Raw genomic sequence first — 22802 nt, forward strand, 5'->3', positions numbered from 1 at the left:
ACCTTCGACTACCCTCGATTACCTACGACTAACATGCCGACCTACTACGACTAAACCTACGAGTAAAAAAAACAACCGATTTTTTTACATGCCGACCTTTTTTTACTCGCGGGCATTTTTTAACATATTGAAAAAAATGCCGCGACCTAGCTGAGGCCTCGAGTACGCGGAGACCACACTCGAGCATGGAGGAGAGTTACGAAGACCTCCTACGACCTCGTGTCGACCATGCTGCGAGTACGAGTCGAGGGCAAACTCGCCAGAGCTCACGGATTAGGTGGCCCAAGTGGGACAGGCCTTTAAGTGCTCCACATGAGTTATGTTGCTGCTGGGCTGCTTGGCCCTTGGTTCTGGCTCATTCACAAGTGATAGGAGCAGAATCAGGCCATTCGGCCCATCAAGTCTCCAACATTCAATCATAGTTGATCTATCTTCCCCTCTTAACCCCATTCTCCTGCCGTCTCCCCATAACCAATGACACCCGTACTAATTAAGAATCCATCTCTCTCTGCCTTAAAAATATCCACTAACGGCCTTCACAGCAAAGAATTCCACAGATTGACCACCGTCTGACTAAATAAATTCCTCTTCATCTCCTTCCCAAAGGAACGTCCTCTAACGTCCTCTTATTCTGAGGCTGTGACCTCTGGTCATAGACTCTTCCCACTAGCAGAAACTTCCGCTTCACATCCAGGCCTTTCACTATTCGGTAAGTTTCAATGAGGTCAACCTCTCATCCTTCTATACTCCAGCAGGTGGAGGCCCAGTGCCGTCAAACGCTGATGTTTGTTGGGACTTACCGTCTCTGTTGGAGAGCAGTTGGACCAGCCCGTTCAGACAAGTGTCACGGACCTCGTCGATGTTGGTGGCACAGCGGCCAATGGCCTGAATGGTTGCGGCCACAAAGTCCTTGTCCTGACTCTTGATGTAGGTCTACGGAGATGGGAAGAGAATGGCGGCCATGAGGTGGGATCATCAGGTTGCAGTGCCCGACTCAGATGGTATTGGCGGGTGCCGGAGATGGGTCAAGGACCCGGCGTGGGGGGACAAGTGGGGACAACTTTGTGACAGTCGGTGCCCTATACGTGGCACCTCTTTGCATACTTTGTGTATGGTATGCAAAGCAATGAATTTCACTGTGACATGCCACATGTGATAATAATGTATCAATCAATCAATTAATCAAAGCCTTGTCTTAAACAATGGAATTCCTCCCCCGGCCCGTCTCTCTCTCCCCACTTCAGTTGTGGTGGGTCTCAAAACCTGGCTCTCTGACCAGTCTTTCACAGAATGGTCATCGCCCTAAAACGCCCTGACTCTGCTTCTCTCTCCACAGATGCTGCCTGACCCGCTGAGTGTTTCCGAAATGTGTAGGAAGGAACTGCAGATGCTGGTTTAAACTGGAGATCGACACAAATTGCTGGAGTAAGTCAGCGGGACAGGCAGCATCTCTGGAGCGAAGGAATGGGTGACGTTTCGGTACAAACTCCGTACGGGTTCGATCTTGACTACGGGTGCTTGTCTGTACGGAGTTTGCTCTGTGATTGAGTTCACATTTGATAGAAGGTGGCTTCTGATCTATTTACTTCATCTCACCTTCCTCCCATTCTCTCTCCTCGCCCCCCCCCCCCCCCCCCAAACCGTTGCCTTTGAAAGCATCTTGCTCCTGATGTACTCCTGCAGATGTAATCACATTTTATTCTATCAGCTGAATTTGATCATGCGATGCATGACCATACAGTATTTAATTTCCTTTCCAGTTATTGCATTTCCATTTGTTGAGTGTGGCCATGTATCCCAAATAAAACATCTTTTGTTTTGCAGCAAAATGAATAACAAACGTCAAAGTACGGAGAAGGAAAGGGGGCGGCACAGTGGCTCAGCGGTAGAGTTGCTGCCTTGCAGCGCCAGAGACCCGGGTTCGATCCCGACTACGGGTGCTGTCTATACGGGGTTTGCACTGTGACTGCGTGGCATTCCTGCGGGCGCTCCGGTTCACTCCCACATCCCAAACACGTGCAGGTTTGTAGGTTAATTGACTTCTGTAAATTGTCCCTAGTGTGTAGGGAGTGGTATGAGAATCTATGTGGGTGGGGGGAGGGGGGGGTTGTTTGATTGGAATGTGAGAGAGACAGGTTACTAAATGGAGGGAAAACAGCTGATGGGATTGCTCGGAGTGCTGGAACAGACTCGACGGGTCGAACGGCCTCCTTCAGTGTTGGAAGGAAATGTATGGAAAACTGTACAGCAAAGCACCAATAATCCCTGGTGCAGCAAAAACAGCTCGTAATAGGAGCAAAAGGCCAACCTCCTGACCAATTTGCAAACACGAACATATGTCAAAATAAAACCTTATTCACCAACTCACATGCCAGAGTTGAAGGCCAACTTGGGAGATGTCAGCAGAGGTAACAACGCACTGTCTGGCTCTGCCACTGGCCATTCCTGATCCTCCCCCTCTCTCCACTGCTGTCCCTCACCCCTTCCCCCCCTCATTGCACTCTGTGGCCCCTCCGTCCTCCACCTATGTATCAGAGGCTGCCTCGAATTCTCTCCCGCTCCAGTTATTTTGCTCGTCTCCCTCTTTCCCCCTCTGCCCATTCCCCCCCACCCCCCGCACACCGCCCCTCTCCCCACACACCGCCCCTCCAACCCCCGCACACCGCCCCCCCCGAAACGTCGCCTAATCCTTCTATCCAGAGATGCTGCCTGACCCGCTGAGTTACTCCAGCATTTTGTGCCCAATCTTGATTTTAAGCTAGACCCCGCTAGTCAAAGGGGAGGGCCAGCAATGGTAGGAGGCTCCATACCTGGAACTCCCGGAGAATGGTGGCGATGTTAGTCTCGCTGGCTAGGTTGGTCAAGACTTCCAGCTGCAGAGAACAAGGAAAGATGCGTCAATGCGGCGTCTGTCTGCAAGGATGGGATGCGACAGAGTCGATGTCATGCGCGGGATAGACTCACCTTCAGCACCTTAATCTGCGTGGGGTCCGTGGACCTGATGTAAAAACTCTTCAGGTGAGGCTCAAACATTCCCTGCAAAATGAAAGGCAAGAGTTTGTGAATTAAACTCACCGCCTAGCAGTTTAGTTTAGTTCAGAGATACAGTGGAGAAACAGGCCCTTCGCCCATCGAGTCTGTGACAGCCAGCAATTGCCGTACATTAGTTCTACCCTACACACTAGGGGCAATTTACACAAGCCAGTTAACCTACAAACCTGCATGTCTTTGTGGGATGTGGGAGGAAACCCACACAGTCACATGGAGAACGTGCAAACTCCATGCAGACAGCACCCCTGGTCAGATTCAGACCCTGGTCTCTGGCGATGTAAGGCAGCAACACTATCTCTGAGCCACTGTGACGCCTCTAATTCATCAGTAGTAATTTTACAGGTGTTTCGTCGGAAGCATTTTATTGGGATGTATCAGAGCACAGTTTGGGAACAGCTCCATCCAAGACAAGAAATTGCAGAGAATTGTGCAGACCTTCACGCAAACCAATCTCTTTTACATTGAAGGTAGACAAACATGCTGGAGAAACTCAGTGGGTGAGGCAGCATCTATGGAGCAAAGGAATAGGTGATGTTTCGGGTCGAGACAAGAGTCGATGGAGGGGGCAGTTCTGATGGGAAGAGGGATGCTGTTCCATAGTCTAGGAGCTGCAACCGCAAAAGCGCGGTTGCCCCTGAGCTCATGCCTAGACCTCGGAAATCTAGTGTAGACGGGGTATCAGTGTACCAGTGTAGACGGGGTATCTTGGTGTACTAGCGTAAATGGGGCAGTGTACCAGTGTAGACATCAGTGTACTAGTGTAGGGGCATATTGGTGTACTAGTGTAGATGGGGTATCTTGGTGTACTAGTGTAGACAGGGTATCAGTGTACCAGTATAGATGGGGTATCTTGGTGTACTAGTGTAGGCAGGGCATCAGTGTACTAGTGTAGATGGGGTATGTTGGTGTACTAGTGTAGACAGGGCATCAGTGTACTAGTGTAGGGGCATTTTGGTGTACTAGTGTAGATGGGGTATCTTGGTTGGCAAGGCCGGGTCGGGTCGGGCGGGCTGAAGGGCCTGTTTTCATGCTGTGCGACTCCGTGACTCTACAACGGGACGTCCCGAAGTCTGGGGCAGTAACTCACCCGGCGTTTGATGGACATGGAGGCGACGTTCTGCAGGACCACAAACTGCACCTCGCTGTGTGGAGAGAGGAGGGGAGAATGAGCATCCATTCCCGGCATGGCGGCAGAGCTGGCAGACCACCGCTGAGCCCCACGGAACCACAATGTGTGCCGACAGTCTCCGACCCAGCACCGGCCTGGCTGAGATTTTACACTGAAACACCATCTGCCCACATTGAAGATCCCTCCTTAGTATTCCAAAGCTCGGAAGATTTCCTTATTCTCCTGGGATATACCTGTACTGGTATTCCAAAACTTGGGAAATTCCACTATTCCCCTAAGATATACCTGCACCGGTATTCCGAAGCTTGGGAAATTCTTCTATACTCCAGGAAGCAACCTTTATCAGTATTGTGAAGCTCGGGGGTTTTACCTATTCTCCAAGGAATACCTGAATACGTACCAAGAATTCCGGAGTTTGGGAGATTCCTCTACTCTCCTAGGAATACCTGTACTGGTATTCCAAAGTTTGTGAAGATTCCTCTATTCTTCTGGGATATAATTGTATTGGTATTCCAAAGCATGGGAGTTTTTCCTAATCTTCTGGGAATATCTGTATGGGAATTCCAAAGCTCGGAAGATTTCCCCAATCACCTGGGACAGACGTTTACCTGGATTCTGAAGCTTAGGGAATTTACGTATTCTCCCGGGAACCTATACTAATATTCTGAAGTTTGGGAGATTTCCCTAATCCACTGGGAATACCTGTGCTTGTATTCCAAAATTTGGGAGATGTCCCCAATATCCCAGGATATACCCCATATGCCGATATTCCCAAGCCCAGGAGATTCCTATGTTTTCCCGAGAATACCTGCACAGGTTTTCCGAAGTTCGGGAAATTGGTCTGTGGGATCACGCTGTGCGAGGTTGGCGGCGATGCCTCGGAATATGCCGGCTTCCTGCAGCGTTCCTGGGAAAAGTCCGCGGGGCAGCTGCAAGGAGCTGTCTATTATTTCTGTCAGAGGGTGGGAGTGGGAGCTCTATCAGTGGGAGGAGAGGGCGGGAGGAGGATTTGAATCCACAATCCATCCCCATCCCACAATCCAGGCACGGCAACGCCAAAGGGGCTTACCTAGACGTAAAAGGAGGCAGCTATTCGGCCCATTGTTTCCATGCCATTACCCCCAGGGGAACGAGTGTTAGGGATTATTGGGAGAAGCCAGGAGAATGGGGTTAGGCGGGAGAGATAGATCAGCCATGATTGAGTGGCGGAGTAGATTTGATAGGCCGAATGGGCCTAATTCTGCTCCTATTACTTATGACCATATCTCATCAGTACGAAGGAACTGCAGATGCTGGTTCACCTAAAAAGACACAAAGTGCTGGAATAACTCAGCGAGTCGGGCAGCATCTCAGGAGAACATGGATAGGTCGTCTTCTTGCGTAGGGGTGCACAGTCTAAAGTTGTAGGTCAACTTGCTCTACTTGATCCATTTGTTTGTGCACGTCGGGTAGATTGCATTAGTGGAAACAGGGTGGACCACGTGAAGGTTGCAATGTCCCACATCCATGGAAAGGTGACGTTACAGGTCTGGACCCTTCATCAGACTCATTGTGGGGGGGGGGGGGGGGGGGGGGGGGGGGGCGGTGAAAAGAAAGCTGGATCTGAGAATGGACCTGAAACGACACCTGTCCACGTTCTCCAGAGATGCTACCTGACCCGCTGAGTTACTCCAGCACTTGGTGCCCCTTTCCGCTCTCCTGGTTTCCATGTAACAACGGCAAATAATTCTCTCTCGCGATTTTATCAACGTCCCCAGATTCTACCACTGCTGGCACACCAGGGTAAATGAACCCATCAACCCCGCACGCCTCTGGGATGTGGCAGGAAACCCACACAGTCACGGGGAGAGCAGAGGGCGCTCGGTCCCATTGCCGGAAGGTTCCGGGGGGGCAGTTTACTGTACAATCCACCCCTCCCCCCCTACCTGTGGCTGCGGAGCAGGCGGACCAGGGCCTTGGCGATGACGCCCACCTCCGCCTTGGGAGCCAGGTGGAAGTAGAGCTGGGCCACGGCCATCACCACCTGCCGGAGGACGGAGCCTGTCAGGGTAGGCCCAAGGGCAGGGGTCACGGTGCGATGGCAGGGGTCACGGTGCCAGGGCAGGGGTCACGGTGTGAGGGCAAGGGTCACGATGTGAGGGCAGGAGTCACGATGTGAGGGCAGGGGTCACGATGTGAGGGCAGGGGTCACGGTGCGAGGGCAGGGGTCACGGTGCGAGAGCAGGGGTCACGGAGTGAGGGTAGGGGTCACGGATTGAGGGCAGGGATCACGATGTGAGGGTAGGGGTCACAGTGTGAGGGCAGGGGTCATGGTGTGAGGGTAGGGGTCATGATGTGAGGGCAGGGGTCACCATGTGAGTACAGGGGTCATGATGTGAGGGCAGGGGTTACAGGTTACAGAGTGAGGGTAGGCGTCACAGTGAACGGTCGCGATTACAGTGATAGGTTGCGGTGACGATGAAAGATTTTTTTACAAGTTAAATTTATTCAATTATTAACAATAATAATATTTACAAAACAAACAATAAGACACAGACGTCTGGAAGTGGAATGAGAGCTCAGTCCAAGACAGTTCCCTGAATAACATCTGGACAGCACCAAGGGAGATCCTGGAAGAACATCTGGATGACATTGAGGGGGACCCACACTAACATCTGGATGGCATTGAGGAGGCTCCCAGATTAACATCTCGACAGGGTGATGGAGATCCTGGCCTAACATCTGTTTGGCATTGAGGGGGTTCCCAAATTAACATCTGGGACTGGGGAAAATCCCAAACATCTGGATATCACTGAGGGAGCCCCCACACTAGCATCTGGATGTCACTGTTGAACATCCCAGACTAACAGCTGGATGTCAGAGGGAGCTGCCAGACAGGGTGTTGGAGAGAGCTCTCCAGAATCTCTTGCCCAGAGCAGGGGAATCGAGGACCAGAGGACATTAGTTTCAGGTGATGGGGTAAAGATTTCATAGGAATCTGAGGGGTAACCTTTTCACACAAAGGGTGGTGGGTGTATGGAACAAACTGCCCGAGGAGGTAGTTTAGGCTGGGACTATCCCAACGTTTAAGAAACAGTTAGACAGGTACATGCATAGGACATGTTTGGAGGGATATGGACCAAACACAGGCAGGTGGGACGTCGGCCAGTGCGGGCAGGTTGGGCCGAAGGGCCTGTTTCCACACTGTATCGCTCTGTGACTCTAGCTCTGGAACGTGATAAACAGGACAGTGTAAGGCTCAGCACTCGGTCCACGGATCACTCAGTAAATTGGGCAGAGGGGTGAAGATGAAGTTAGCCAGCGAAGGAACTACAGACGCTGGTTTACACCAAAGACAGACACAAGGTGCTGGAGTAATGCAGCGGGACAGGCAGTATCTCTGGAGAGAAGGAATGGGTGACGTTTCGGGTCAAGAGTTACTCCAGCATTTTTGTGTCTATCTTCGAAGGAAGGAATGACTCGTCCCTGTGAGCTGCTGGCTGGTCTTGTACGGGATTACACCTGCCTCTGGGAGCGGTGGCGGTGAGGGCAACGGCTTACCGCGGCGTTCCGGCTCTGGAGGAGGGGCTTGGTGTTCCGAAGGAGCAGCCGGTGGTCGGGGTCCATCACGTAGGGCTTCCGTTTGGGAAGCACGACTGCATCCGCTTCCTCCTGCTTGGAGTCTTCCTCATCGGTGCCGTAAAATCCTTTCTCCGGGTTTTCTTCCAGCAAGATCTCCTGTCCAGTCAACAGAGAACAAGGGGCATTGTTACTGGAGATGAACCGCCCTCTAATAAATATAGGAACAGAATCAGGCCATTCGGCCCATGGATTCTAACAGACCTTCTCCCACCCAGTCTGTGGAATTCTCTGCCTCAGAGGGCGGTGGAGGCAGGTTCTCTGGATGCTTTCAAGAGAGAGCTAGATAGGGCTCTTAAAAATAGCAGAGTCAGGGGATATGGGGAGAAGGCAGGAACGGGATACAGATTGGGGATGATCAGCCATGATCACATTGAATGGCGGTGCTGGCTCGCAGGGCCGAATGGCCTACTCCTGCACCCATTGTCCATTGTCAGTCTAATAGACCCGCTCCCACCCAATCTGACAGACCCGCTTCCACCCAGTCTAACAGACCCGCTCCCACCCAGTCCAGTAGACCCACACCCACTGCACAAAAACAGGCCTTTCGGCCCACTGAGTCCATGCGAACCATTGATGAAGAAAGACACAAAATGCTGGAGTAACTCAGCAGGTCAGGCAGCATCTTTGGAGAAAAGGATTATGTGACATTTCGGATCAGAACCCTTCTTCAGACACATTACCTATTCATTTTCTCCAGAGATTTCCGCCTGACCCGCAGACTTACTCCGGCACTTCGGTATAAAGCAGCATCTGCAGTTCCTTCTGAGCATTGATGACCCGTCCACACCAGTTCTAGGTTACCCTGCTCTCTCATCCACTTTTGTCTAATTGTAGTCCTGTAGGTCTGTGTCCAAGATGGCTGCCGTGAAGAGAGAGTGGACGCTGGTGCGCTTTGGCTGCCGCTGCTCTCTCTTCACACTGTGTTTTTGATTTTCTGTTTTTGGATTGAATTCTGTTTTTAATTTGTGTCTCTGTGATGTCTTTTTTACCTGTTCTATTCCGATTATATGTTTTTATTCCGATTACTATGTAAGGTGTCCTTGAGATGTCTGAAAGGCGCCCATTAAATAAAATGTATTATTATTATTATTATTACATGCGAGGGACTGTTGACAGAGGCCAACTAACCTACAAAGCCGCACGTCCCTGGGACGTGGGAGGAAAGGTCAGGGTCAAGCCCGGGTCTCTGGCGCTGTGAGGCAGCAGCTCTACCAGCTACGCCACCGTGCCACCCTGGACCCTTGAATCTAAAACCCAACGCGCTGGCAATATAGGTGAGGGGTGAAGAGCACTGGACACGGCTCCAAAGTCTGGATTCAGGCGGCGGGCAGTCGAGAGTTCTGCCTGGGTAGAGAGCCCGCCCCTCTTCTGGGCTTACGTCCGTGCCCCTGTGGCCCTGGAGAGGATGCACGCAGTGTCCACGGGATGCTTGGAGACATTCTGAGAACACTGGGCTTATTTGGGTGGCACGGTGGTGCAGCGGTAGAGTTGCTGCCTCACAGCGCCAGAGAACCGGGTTCGATCCTGACTACGGGTGCTGTCTGAATGGAGTTTGTACGTTCTCCCCGTGACCTGCGTGGGTTTTCTCCGGGTGCTCTGGTTTCCTCCCAAAACTCCAAAGACGTACGGGTTTTGGTAGGTTAATCGGTTTGGTAAAATTGTCCCTAGTGCGGGGATCGCTGGTCGGTGTGGACTCGGTGGGCTGAAGGGCCTGTTTCGGCACTGTATCTCTAAACTAGACTACACTGGACGTAACTGATAATGTTGAAATTTGATGGCTGTTATTTGCAAACTGCACAAATAGCAGCTTTGATTAATGTAATACTATGTTAATGGTGACTATGGAATAAAAACTCCTTATTATGAGAAAAAGAAAGTCATTTCTGGGGAGTTAAGTCAATTGGCGATTAAAGTGTCAAATGAGGAACATGTTTATGCTAAACTGTTGCAAGCAAAACTAAAACCTAATCTGACTAAAAACATAATTTAAAACCAAGAGGACACAAAGTTCTGGAGTAACTCAGCGGGTTGGGTAGCATCTCTGGAGAACATGGATAGTTGATGTTGCGGGTCAAGAACCTTGGAACGAAAAGCAAAGTTAGGTGCAGCACTGATCTGAGTAACAGTGAGAATTGAGAATACAAAGTGCTGGAGGAACTCAGTGGGTCAGGCAGCATCTGCGGAGGGAATGGACAGGCAATGTGTCGGGTCGGGACTCTTCTTCAGAATGAGCCTGAAGAAGGGTCGCGACTTGAAATGTCGCCTGGCCACTCCCTCAACAGATGCTGCTTGACCCACTGAGTTCCTCCAGCACTTTGTGTTCGACGCAAGATTCCAGCATCTGCAGTTCCTTGTCTCTCCAAGAGTGTGGAAGAGTTGGATCGGGGATTGAGGATGGGAGGGAGCATGCGGGTTGGGGGTGCCGCAGGGGTGGGAGGTGGTGGGGGGGGAGGTTCGGGGGGGGGGGGGGGAAGGAGCAGGAGGGAGGGGGCTGCAAGGGGGGGTAGCGGTTGAGAATTGGGGAGTGGGGGAAACCACAGTCGTGGGGGGGGGGGGGGGGGAGGGGTGGCAGAGGGAACCGCAGGGGTAGAGGGTAAGTCACAGTCGATGGGGTTGAGGGCGAGGGGTAGAGGGAGGGGGATGTGGGGAGCCACAGGGTGGTGGTTGTGGTTGGGGGAATCACAGGGTGGTGGTTGGGGGAATCATAGGGTGGGGTTTGTGGGGACCGCAGTGTGGGGGTTGGGGAATCACAGGGTGGTAGTTGCGGAGATCACAGGGTGGGGGTTGGGGAATCACAAGGTGGTGGTTGGGGGGGAATCACAGGGTGGGGTTTGTGGGGATCACAGTGTGGGGGTGTAGGGAACCACAGGGTGGGGTTTGCGGGGATCACAGTGTGGGGGTTGGGGGAATCACAGGGTGGTGGTTGAGGGGGAATCACAGGGTGGGGGTTGAGGGGGAATCACAGGGTGGGGGTGGGGGGGGGAATCACAGGGTGGGGGTTGGGGGGGAATCACAGGGTGGGGGTTGGGGGGGAATCACAGGGTGGCAGTTGCGGGGGAACCACAGTGTGGTGGTTGGGGGGGAATCACAGGGTGGGGGTTGGGGGGGAATCACAGGATGGTGGTTGAGGGGGAATCACAGGGTGGTGGTTGGGGGGAATCACAGGGTGGTGGTTGGGGGGAATCACAGGGTGGTGGTTGGGGGGGAACCACAGTGTGGTGGTTGGGGGGGAACCACAGTGTGGTGGTTGGGGGGGAACCACAGTGTGGTGGTTGGGGGGGAACCACAGTGTGGTGGTTGGGGGGGGGATCACAGGGTGGTGTTTGGGGGGACAGCAGTGTGGGGCGGTGAGATGTGGGGAACACTCACGTTGTGGTTGGGGTTGAGGAACTGCGTGCGTGCATATCGGGTGAGCATGTTGATGATGACTACTTGGCCCCACTCCTCCACGTCGATGAGCAGGTTGCACAGCTTCCGGTAGTTCTTGTGGATCAGGTCGATGCGCTCGGGACACACCTCCTCGAAAGCCATCACCACGCTGCCCGCCACCAGCTGTGGGCATTCAGACAGACGGTAGTGTGAATCCCCGGCCCCTACACCCCGACCCCCAGCTCCCTGACCCCCACACCCCGACCCCCACACCCCGACCCCCACACCCCGACCCCCACCACCCGACCCCCACCCACTGCTCGTCCACGTCACCTCCCGTGGACAACTTCATCCCTGTCGACAAGCTGTGTTCAATGGGGAAAAATAGACTTTAATGGCCTTCCAGGTGAGACAGAGGTCCACATGCACCTCCTCTCACCTCATTTACTGCATCTGGTATTCCTGATGATAGACACGCAAAAAGCTGGAGTAACTCAGCGGGACAGGCAGCATCTCCGGAGAGAAGGAATGGGTGACATTTCGGGTCGAGGGCCTGAAGAAGAGTCTCAGACAACACCCGTAGTCAGGATCAAACCCGAACCCGGGTCTATGGCACTGTACGGCAGCAACTCTACTGCTGTGCCGCTCATAAATGATGTGGGAACTGTGAATGTTACAGTAAAGGGGACTCCAGGCGTGAAAACAGTGACTGGGGACACGCACAAGGTGGTTCCAGATGTAGAATGGCAGAGGAAGGATGTTTCCAGATGTGGAAACTAATCGATGTCTCCAGGTGTGGATAAGAAATGCTCCATGCAAGGTGGCTTGAGGTGTGGGTGTGGTGAATGGTATATAACACTGGTTGAGGAAGCGTTGAGGAGTACAGGAGGACGTTCTGGCACGTTGGCAGTGTAGATAGCTACAAGGCACTGTCCAGTGAACATAGAACTAACTGTACAGCAGGGGAACAGGCCCTTTGGCCCACCATTTATGTGCTGAATATGATGATGCCAAACTCATTTCCTTTGCCTGTACATGATCCATGTCCCTCCATTCCCTGCTTATCCACGTGCCCATCGAAGAGCCACTGAAACGCCACTGTAAATGCACTAACGCACACCTAGCAGTACTCCCCGAACAGAATAACATTTCTCAACAACTAAATATTGCGTTCGAGGAGCGCCGGGCTCCTTCCTCTCACCGTTGTCTTGTCCGCCAGCAGCTTCTCAATCACCTCAATCAGCTGGTCCTTCTGATCCAGATCCAGACTGAAACGAGAGACAGAAGGAGACGTCAGAGTCAATTACTGGGGATGGACACAAAATGCTGGAGTGACTCAGCGGGACAGCCAGCATTGGGACGGTGACGATCCGGGTCGACTCCCGGGCAGCTTTCTCCGTTACGCCAGTGGAAGAAGAATGTTTCGGTTGCAGGCGTAACAGGGAATATTCTGGGAAATTCCTCGGGAATGTTGAACAGGGTTGGCTATTCCCAGTGCGGAATCCCACCCAGCACCGACGTGAGAACTGGCCTCACCAAAACCCTACCGGCAGTGAATCTGTGGAATTCATCGCCACAGACGGCTGTGGAGGCCGAGTCATTGGGTATTTTTAAAGCGGAGTTTGCTAGGTTCATGATTAGGAAGGGCGTCAAAAATTTTGGGGAGAAGACAGGAGAATGAGTTTGAGAGGGAAAAAATAGATTGAAGATCAGCCATAATAAACTAATATGACCATAATAAACTAAAGAAAAACAAAAAACGATACTAAAATCTAAAGTAAAAACTGAAGTAAACACTAAAGTGTTCTAAACATTAAACTAAACACTAAACTAAATTAAACACTAAACTGAACTAAAAACTAAAAACAACTCAAAACTAAACTTGAACTGAATGAAAGAAAAGTAAAGCAAGGAAGACAGTGTTTGGGGAGAGTGGCCTTTACCTGTACAGTTTGGGGATGGCGTGGGCAGCTGTCTTCCTGACATAGGGGGACATGTCTGAAGCAGCTTCCTTGATGGCCAGCATCATGATGGGGACGATGATGGTGACTCGGATGCTGGAGAGAACACGCAGGGCTCCCGCTCGGATCAGCTGGTTCGGGTCCTGGAGAGAGATCAGATACCACACTGGAGCTCAGCTGGGTGCAGACAGAGATGGCAGCCTCGCCAACAGTCTGTCTGTCTGTCTGTTTTGTTATTTTTAGTGTGTTTTAAAAGTGTATATTAATGTTCTCTGGTTAGTTTTATGTGGGGGGGTGTGTGGGAGGGGGTCGAGGGGAACCTTTCTCACTCTCTTTCCTTGCCGGAGACGCGATTGTTTTCCGGGTCGTATCTCCGGTCGCTCTGCAGCCTAACATCATGGAGCTGGCGGCCTTGCTCGAGACTGACTTTGAGCCCCACCGCGGGGCCGTGGACTTACCATCGGAGTCGGCGATCCCTTGCCTGGGATCGACGTTCCAACCGCGGCTTGCGGATTTCACCATCGAGGAGCTCGCAGTCTCGGGTAGAGACTGTTGTCGGGAAGCTCCAAGCCGCAGGGGGTTCAACCAGCCCCGACAAGGGGTCCGATCGCCCGGCGCGGGGGAGCTAAAATCCCCCCCCCCCCGATGTGGGAGCTTGATCGCCCCGACGCGGAGGGCTCAACCGCTGGCTGCGAGAGCCAAGATCGCCCCCGACAACGGAAGGTTCGAGTGCCCCGACCGCGGGAGAACAAAGAAGGGAAGAAGATTGAACTTTGTTCCCCATCCATCACAGTGTGGAATGTGGGGGAGCCGCTGTGGTGGATGTTGATGTTAAAATGTATTTGTGTGTCTTGTTGCTCTCTATTGGTATGGCTGTACGGCAAATCAAATTCCTCGTATGTTGCAAAACATACTTGGCTAATAAATGACTATTATTATGGTTATGATTATGATTATGAAACCTGGCCACAAAGTGCTGGAGTAATGCAGCGGGTCCGGCAGCATCTGTGAACAACATGGACAGGTGACGTTTCGGGTCGGGACCCTTCTTCAGTCTGAAACGTCACCTAACAAGGAACTGCTGATGCTGGTTTATAAAAGGAGACACAAAACGCTGGAGTAACTCAGCGGATCAGGCGGCGTCTCTGGAGAACGTTGATAGGTGATGTTTTGAGTCAGGACCGCTCTTCAGACTGATTGTAGGGAAGAAACAAAACTGGAGGAGGGAAGGGGCAAGACAAAGCCATAGAAACCTCTCCCCCCCTCCCTCCCACCCATTCCCCCTCTCCCATGTGCCCCACCTATACACACCTATTTTTTCCTACCATCTATATTCCTTCCTCTAGCTTCATCATTTGCTGCTCTTCCATCATTTTGTCTCACACCTTTGTCCAACCATCAGGCAAACGCCACCGTTGCCATGCTGTGAGAATGGAGAGGTTGAGAAGGAGTTTCTTCCCAGAGGCCATCCGCCCACAATATTTAATATGTAAAAGAATATGTGATTCTGTTCCATTCTGTTTGTAGTTTGTTGGTTTGTCTTTTTGCACAAAGTCCGCAAGCATTGCCACTTTTCATTTCACTGCACATCTCGTATGTGTTTTGACGAATAAACTTGACTTGATCTGCCTATCAACCCCCCCACTCCCCCCCCCCCCCCCATCTGTATTAACCTATTACCTGCCAGGCTTTGTCCTGCCCCTCCTCTCTGCCAGCTTTCTTCATGTGCCCTGACTATGTTGAGTGTGGATGGGAAAGTGGGATAATATAGAACAAGTGTGAACGGGTTGGTCGGCATGTACTCAGAGAACCAAAGTGCCTGTTTCCACGCTGTATCTCTCAACTCAACTCAAAATGAAATGAAAATAACAGTGGACACACTTTTGTTCCGTAACGATAGAGCCCCCCCCGTTATTGATTAACAAACCACCGGGCGTATGAGCACTCCAGGCGTACTGACCTTTAATCCTCTCTGGAAGGTGCTGATGGAGAGAAGGGCGAGGTCCTGCTGTTCTTCTGCGTATCGAACCAGGTAAACGTAAACCAGCTTCTTCACCTGCAAGAGACACAATGAGGGGTGGGGATTAGGGGCAGGCACAGAGCGAGCCGAGCACTGCAGCACACACGCAGTAGCACCGAACACCTCGTCTCCCACTCCCCATCCCACCCCTATATTCCGGAAGTGGCGGCGCTGTGAAACGGCTGCGGCTCGCCTGCAGTCTGTCTGTTTTTACTTTTTTTTTGTGTTGTTTTTTTTTGTCTTGTTCAGTTAAACGTTTGGTTATTAGGTTGTGTTATGTGTTGGGGGGGGGGGCTGAAACAGGGCTATCTGTCTCTCCCTTCGGGGGAATGCGACTTTCTTGTCGTATCCCCCTCCTCTGCCTCCGTCTGAGCTAAGGCCTAATGGCGGAGCAGGCGGCCTCCAACCTGCGACCGACCTCGAGGCTCCGGAGGTAGAGCCAGCCAGGACTTACCAGCGCGAGGCTGGCCCTCTTCAAGCTGCGGCGGCGTTCGGGCAGCGGCACGATTCAGCACTCCGGTGAGGGTGGACGGCGCGGGGCTGAGACACTCCCGTGTGGGCGGCCCGGCTCCCGGCTGGAAGGCGCTCCCATGGGGGCGGCCCGGTGCGGGGCTGAGACGCTCCCGTGGGGGCGGCCCGGTGCGGGGCGGAGACGGTGCTCCGGTGGCTGAGGCGGCGTTCTGAATCCAGGGTTCGGCCGCGGGCCAGTGGACGACATCGTCGGGAGCTCGCAGGTCACAGGCTGGTGCCTGTTTTCCGGAGCTCCCGTGGCAACAGCTGCGTCCACTGGACTGGAGGGCGGCAGCTTCGACCACCCCCGGGCCGCGGAGCTTGAGCCGCGGGACTGACTTACCATCGCCCGGTGGGGTATCGCCTCAGCGCAGAGAGGAGAAGAGGAGGGAAGAGACAGTAACCCTAAGACTTTTGCCTCCATCACAGTGAGGAGATGCTTGGTGAACTCACTGTGGTGGATGTTAATTTGTGTTTATTGTGTGTTGTTTATTAATTACATGCATGGCTGCAGGCAACGACATTTCGTTCAGACCGAATGGTCTGAATGACAAATAAAGGATTCAATTCAATTCAATTCAATCAATTCAATCCCAATATTTAGCTCTCGCCATGAGTTCACAGCAAGGAAAAAAAAAATCCAAGGCAGAGGGCGGCACGGTAGAGTTGCTGCCTTACAGAGCCAGAGACATGGGTTCGATCCTGACTACGGGTGCTGTCTGTATGGAATAAGTATGCTCTCCCTATGATCGCGTGGGCTTTCTCCGAGATCTTCGATTTCCTCCCACACTCCAAAGACGTTGTACAGGTCGGGTTTGTAGGTAAATTGGCTTGGTGTAAATGTAAATTGTCCCTAGTGTGTGTGGGATAATGTTAAAATGCAGGGAATGCTGGACGGCACGGACCCGGTGGTAGGAAGGGCCTGTTTCCGCGGTGTATCTCCAAACTAAACTAAAAAAAAAACTGCACAGAGGAGTTCTGAGGTGGCCGGACACTTTGGGAAAAGATCAGTGAACGGCCCACCTCAGAACTCCTCTGTGCAGTTTTTTTTAAAGTTTAAGTCTCTCCTCGACAGACTACCCACCAGAAGGTACACAAAAGAGCTGGAGAAACTCAGCGGGTGCAGCAGCATCTATGGAGCAAAGGAAATAGGCAAAGTTTCGGCCCGAAACCCTTTGGGTTTCGACCCGAAACGTTGCCTATTTCCTTTGGGTTTCGTCCTGAAACGTTGCCTATTTCCTTCGCTCCATAGATGCTGCTGCACCCGCTGAGTTTCTCCAGCTTTTTTGTCTACCTTCGATTTTCCAGCATCTGCAGTTCCTTCTTACCCACCGGTAGGGTTGAGAGGGGTGTCGAGAGCCTTCGCTTACCTCAATGTTTTTGCAGGCCACGTTCTTCACCACTGAGGGGAAGAGCTCCGACGCATTCTTCCCTCTGGCGATCATCTGTAAACAACATAAAGAGCAGGCAACCCCTCAGTGAAAGGAAGCAAGGATGTGGTATCACGCTGGGAGAGCAGGTTCAGCCTCCCAGCCCAGCCTCTCCTCTTGACTCAGGCCCATATCCCACAGTAGAAGCACGGAACATTACATACAAGGCGAGAGGGAAAGATTTCACAGGAACCTGAGGGGCAACTTTTTCCACAGAGGATGGATCGAGCTGCCTGAGGACAGCAAGAGTTGCGGCCTCACAGTACCAGAGACCCGGGTTCGATCCTGACCACAGGTGCTGTCTGTCCCTCTCCTTGCCCGTCCATCTTTGTACCCCGGGGGAGCCTCTGCACTCTCTCTACACTTCGCACTGCCTCAGGAAAGCAGCCAACCTAACCAAAGGCCATTCACACCCCAGTCATCCGATCTTCTCCCCTCTTCCGCCGGGCAGAAGGTACAAAATCTTGAAAGCACGTGCCACCACATTAAGAACAGCTTCATCCCCATTGTTATCAAACTCTTGAATGGAACTCTCACAAGCAAAGGATAAAGTCCCAATCCCCCAATCTACCCCGTTGGGGCCCTTGCGCTTTTCTTTGTTACCTGCACTTCTTCTGTAGCTGCAACACCATACTCAGCACCTGGTTTCCTTTTGCTTTGTACCTGTTGTATCATATATTGTATCATACATTACAAGGTTAATTCGCGGGATTGTCATATGCTGAGAGAATGGAGCTGCTGGGCTTGTACACTCTGGAGTTTAGAAGGATGAGAGGGTAATTCATTGAAACATATAAGATTGTTAAGGGCTTGGACACGCCAGAGGCAGGAAACATGTTCCCGATGTTGGGGGAGTCCAGAAATAGGGGCCACAGTTTAAGAATAAGGAGTAAGCCATTTAGAACGGAGACGAGGAAACACTTTTTCTCACAGAGAATGGTGAGTCTGTGGAATTCTCTGCCTCAGAGGGCGGTGGAGGCAGGTTCTCTGGATACTTTCAAGAGAGAGCTAGATAGGGCTCTTAAAGATAGCGGAGTCAAGGGATATGGGGAGAAGGCAGGAACGGGGTACTGATTGGGGATGATCAGCCATGATCACATTGAATGGCGGTGCTGGCTCGAAGAGCCAAATGGCCTCCTCCTGCACCTATTGTCTATTGTCTATATATGGATTTGATTGTAATCCAGTATGTATGGTTTTACTTGCATGCAGGTTTATCGGTTAATTGGCTGCGGTAAAATTGTAAATTGTCTTTGTGTGTAGGATAGTGCTAGTCTACGTGGTGATCGCTGGTCGGCGTGGACTCGGTGAGCCCAAGGGCCTGTTTCCGCACCATATCTCTAAAGACTAAACTAATAGTCCCAACTCAATGGGCAGATATGGAGCAAAAGATTCTTGATCCCTTTTGCTCATTGTGGTCGAAATAGTGTTGCTAAATAAATAAAGCGGGCAGCAACTCAGTAAATAATTCAGAACAGCAGGTTCTGACTCTGTCATCCACACCAGCCATACATATTTAACAGCTCACTGTTCCGTCTCCAGCCACAGCAGCTGTAGTATTTACGGCATCTGCAGTATTTTGCTTTTGTATTATATTGTTCACAGTGTACTATGTTTACATATTGTGTTGTGCTGCTGCAAGTAACAACAGACAATAGGTGCAGGAGTAGGCCATTCAGCCCGTCGAGCCAGCATCACCATTCAATGTGATCATGGCTGATCATCCCCAATCAGTACCCCGTTCCTGCCTTCTCCCCATATCCCCTGACTCCGCTATCTTTAAGAGCCCTTTGAGGAGGGGGGGGGGGGGGGGAGAGGGGTGAGGGGAGGGCTGAAAGAGGTGTGAGTCTAGATGGGCCACAGTGGGGTGGGGTGGGGTGCAGGCGAGGGAAGGGTAAGAAATGGGAGGAGAGAGAGGTTGTTAGAGGTTACCTTGTGGCTAGCATCCATCCATCCATGAGAGATGATGGTGTGGCTTTAGAAACATAGAAAACAGGTGCAGGAGTAGACCATTTGGCCCTCCGAGCCAGCAGCGCCATTCACTATGATCATGGCTGATCACCCAAAACCAGTACCCCGTCCTGCCTTCTCCCCATCTCCCCTGATTCCGTTAGCCCTGAGAGCGAAATCTATCTCTCCCTGATAGGAGTAGAATGAGGCCATTCGGCCTATCAAGTCTACGCCATTCAATCATGGCTGATCTATCTCTCCCTCATACCCCATTCTCCTGCTTTCTCCCCATAACCTGTGACACCCGCACTAATCTCTGGGTTAGGCAGCAACTCCACTATTGTGCCGCAGTGCCGTTCCAAAATTCCCTGTCTGCGTGTGTTTTAATATCCCAGCCCAGCTTTAAACCTGGGAATGGGAAGGGTGATTTTACAGAAAATAGAACAATACAGGAGGGGACCAGTAAATTGTCAATTAGGGGAGGGAACCAGTAAATGGTGAATTTGGGGAACGCACCAGTAAATGGTGAATTTGGGGAACGCACCAGTAAATGAGGAATTAGGGGAGCGCACCAGTAAATGGGGAATTGGGGGAGTAAATGGGGAATTAGGACAGCAGCAGTGATAGTCATTGATTGTGTTATGTTATGCACGGATATTACACTGGTGTGAACTTGTATAATACGCTGTGCAGCAAAACTGGACCATGAGTTTAAGATCAAAGATTTGCGTGTAAATTGATATGACTGATAGACACAAAATGGACCCTTCTTCAGACTCTCTCCAGAGATGCTGCCTGTCCCGCTGAGGTACTCCAGCTTTTTGTGTCAATCTTCGACAGATTGGGTTTGCTGTAAATGTCTGTATGTTAATATGTGTGTTTTTTCCTCTTGGGCATTACTTTGTTTCTGTTGGTGGCTCCACATTTTATGATAGCCTGAAGTGTGATAAAGCTTTTACCTCAGCAGTTTGATTGTCAGTGCTTGTTTACCTCATTGTTAAATAAATATATTTTTTACTATCAGCTTGATGTCTGCAATTCTTCATTAACACATCACTACAAGATGAATGTCTCTAATGTTATAATCCCTCTCATGCTGAAACACAAAATAGTTGAAGGGAGGTGATATAATTCCATTTTCATTAAGTTTCATTTTTGAGTGTTCAGGTCCATCAATTGTTGAGCTATTTAAACGTTTGAAAGTTTCACCTCTCGGTAGAAAATAGAATAAGCCAATCAGCACGGTAAATGTGAGACAAAGTCTTTATTCCTATTTGACAATATAAAAAGACGACTTCTTGCACATATTGAGAGAAGATGCATCACACCAAACATTTGTCTATAAAAGGGCCTCGCAAACACGAAAATCAACAAATGAGGCACGCTAGATTATTTTAAACACATTATATTCATTAACCTCCGCACCAAGCCTAAACTCAGGCATTAAAAGGGACAATGCAATGTGCTAAATGGCAGGTTTTGCGGACGAACATCTTATAGGAAGCACTTTTCAGAGGACAACACTAGAAAGTCAGCTTATTTGCTATGCATTTCTGCTAACATGCAGTAGTGTTCCTGTGGTCGGCTACCCATCAATATAGCTGTCCTGCCACGGCACACACCCCAATTGTGAATTGTAGTAAGCGCAGAGATGGCCTCTTTGCTCTTTCACACCCAGTGAGACTTCCTCTTAATTCTCTTTTTAATTAATCTCTCCCTTCTGCCTTCACGCAAGCGTCCTCGATGCACATAGTGGGCTGCTGCATACAGCGCGTCAATGAAAAAAACCACCATCCTGTACTCAAAACTACTTAGTATAGGCATGTCTCCAAATGAGCCAATTCAACCAAGGGAGGATATTTATAGTGTGTGAAAAAAAAAGTGACATCATTTGTGCCACGTGTAGTTCACAATGTTCATTCAAGATTTAACGGGAAAGCTCGGGAGACAGACAAGTCACTCGCACAAATAACGGAAATGCCGAGTACCGCGGGAACTCTTTATCTACACCCCGTTATATCGTGTGATATCGTGCTAGACCACGACCACTTCACTCTGGTTACATCTTGCGTCAAGTCGCCCCGTGAAAAAGCGCTTTAACTGGTATAAACCTGGACACTGCTGCATCTGCCACAGGATCAGACTCACCGCCACAATCCTCTTCATGGCCTCCAGCTTCAGCGAATCCTTGTTGCTATCCAGCATCTCCTTCAGATCATCGTGCCTGTGGAGAGTAAAACCCTGTTAGTTTTGAGTCAAATCAGACGGTCATGCAGCTGAGCAGCATGGAAACAGGCCCTACTCTGGGCAAGAGACTCTGTACATCTACCCCATCTATTCCCCTCACCATCCTATACACCTCTATATGATCACCCTTCATCCTCCTACGCTCAATGGAATAAAGCTCCTAGCCTGCTCAAACTCTCCCTGAAGCTCAGGCCCTCGAGTCCTGGCAACATCCTCCTTCCCCGTGGCCATCAAACTGTACAACTCCTCCCCCTTCTGTCGTGGGGTAGACTGAGACTGACTCCCCGTCCTCCCCCCCCTCCCCAATCTTTGCACATCCCCCAAGTCTTCCCACTCGTCACTTTAATTTCATGTTTTATGTATTTTGTGTTTTTAAGACTGTGGGCAGATCAATTTCCCTACTGAGATAAATAAAGTTCTATCATATTGTATCGTATCTTCTCTGCTCCCTTGCCAGCTTGACAGAACTTTTCCTCTAGCACGGTTACCAAAACTGAACACAATACAACCTGGCCTCACCAGGCATTGTGCTTCTAAAGGGCCTGTCCCACTTGGCCGTCATTTGCGCGTCATATGTAAAATAGGTCGACGCGTCCTTACGCGCAAATCACGCGTCATCATGCCGTCTGGTGCGCGTGACGTCATTAGAATACCCTACGGTGCGTGGCAACGCACGGTGACGTAACCATGCGTCACCACGTGGGACGTCGAGACGCAAGCGTGCTACGCCAATGCGTCAGCGTGCGTACACGATACGTCACGCAGGTGGCGCGCGAGGATTTCGTACAGCATGAAATCCTGGAGCGCCGCGCGATACCGCACGCAACTCCACACTCCTCTCCATGCGCCCGTCCCGCGCTACCCACACGCTACCCATGCATCACAACGCGGCTACCACATTTTTGGAGGTCGCGTAAATGGCACGCAAATGACGGCCAAGTGGGACAGGCCCTTAACTCTCGGGTAAATGCCTTTGGTGTTACCCTATCAGAGGTATTTCCTGGAGACTCAGGAGACTGCAGATTTGATGGTATTTATGTACAATATTATCTGATCTAATGAGACAGCATACGACAAAGCTTTTTACAGTACCTCAGTACACATGACAATAATACATCTAAACTCCTGCACCTTTTCCACAATTGGGAAGCAACTCGTTCTCTCCCTTTGCCCGTTCTGACAAAGGTTTTAGACCTGAAAACGTTAACGGAACATCAACCTCAGGGGATAGATACAAAAAGCTGGAGTAACTCAGCGGGACAGGCAGCATCTCTGAAGAGAAGGAATGGGTGACGTTTCGGATCGAGACCCTTCTTCAGTCTCGACCCGAAAAGTCACCCATTCCTTTCTCCAGAGATGCTGCCTGTCCCGCTGAGTTATTCCAGCTTTTTGTATCTATTTTCGGTTTAAACCCAGCATCTGTCCACAATGGAGAGGGATCCCTGGGGCATCTATAAGCAGCTGGCAATATGGGTTGAGAGCCGTGTCTATCCTGCCAACATCATGCAAAGGCC

General features: G+C 51.0%; 1 protein-coding gene across 5 annotated transcripts in view; it reads right to left on the reverse strand.

Moving 5' to 3' along the window:
• ap3b2 (adaptor related protein complex 3 subunit beta 2) overlaps positions 1-22802 on the reverse strand; it is an 87548-nt gene that overhangs the window by 35138 nt on the left and 29608 nt on the right. For all 5 annotated transcript variants that reach the window (XM_033015073.1, XM_033015070.1, XM_033015068.1 and 2 more), the window contains 12 exons: positions 21190-21265; positions 17032-17106; positions 15092-15187; positions 13114-13274; positions 12372-12438; positions 11171-11353; positions 7721-7897; positions 6106-6203; positions 4139-4193; positions 2965-3036; positions 2811-2873; positions 801-933 (listed from right to left, as the gene is read on the reverse strand). In XM_033015073.1, coding sequence (XP_032870964.1) covers positions 801-933; positions 2811-2873; positions 2965-3036; positions 4139-4193; positions 6106-6203; positions 7721-7897; positions 11171-11353; positions 12372-12438; positions 13114-13274; positions 15092-15187; positions 17032-17106; positions 21190-21265 — 1256 coding nt within the window. The remainder of the gene's footprint in view (positions 1-800; positions 934-2810; positions 2874-2964; positions 3037-4138; positions 4194-6105; positions 6204-7720; positions 7898-11170; positions 11354-12371; positions 12439-13113; positions 13275-15091; positions 15188-17031; positions 17107-21189; positions 21266-22802) is intronic.

The sequence above is a fragment of the Amblyraja radiata genome, chromosome X (genome assembly GCF_010909765.2).
Source record: "Amblyraja radiata isolate CabotCenter1 chromosome X, sAmbRad1.1.pri, whole genome shotgun sequence".
In the NCBI taxonomy this organism is placed as follows: domain Eukaryota; kingdom Metazoa; phylum Chordata; class Chondrichthyes; order Rajiformes; family Rajidae; genus Amblyraja; species Amblyraja radiata.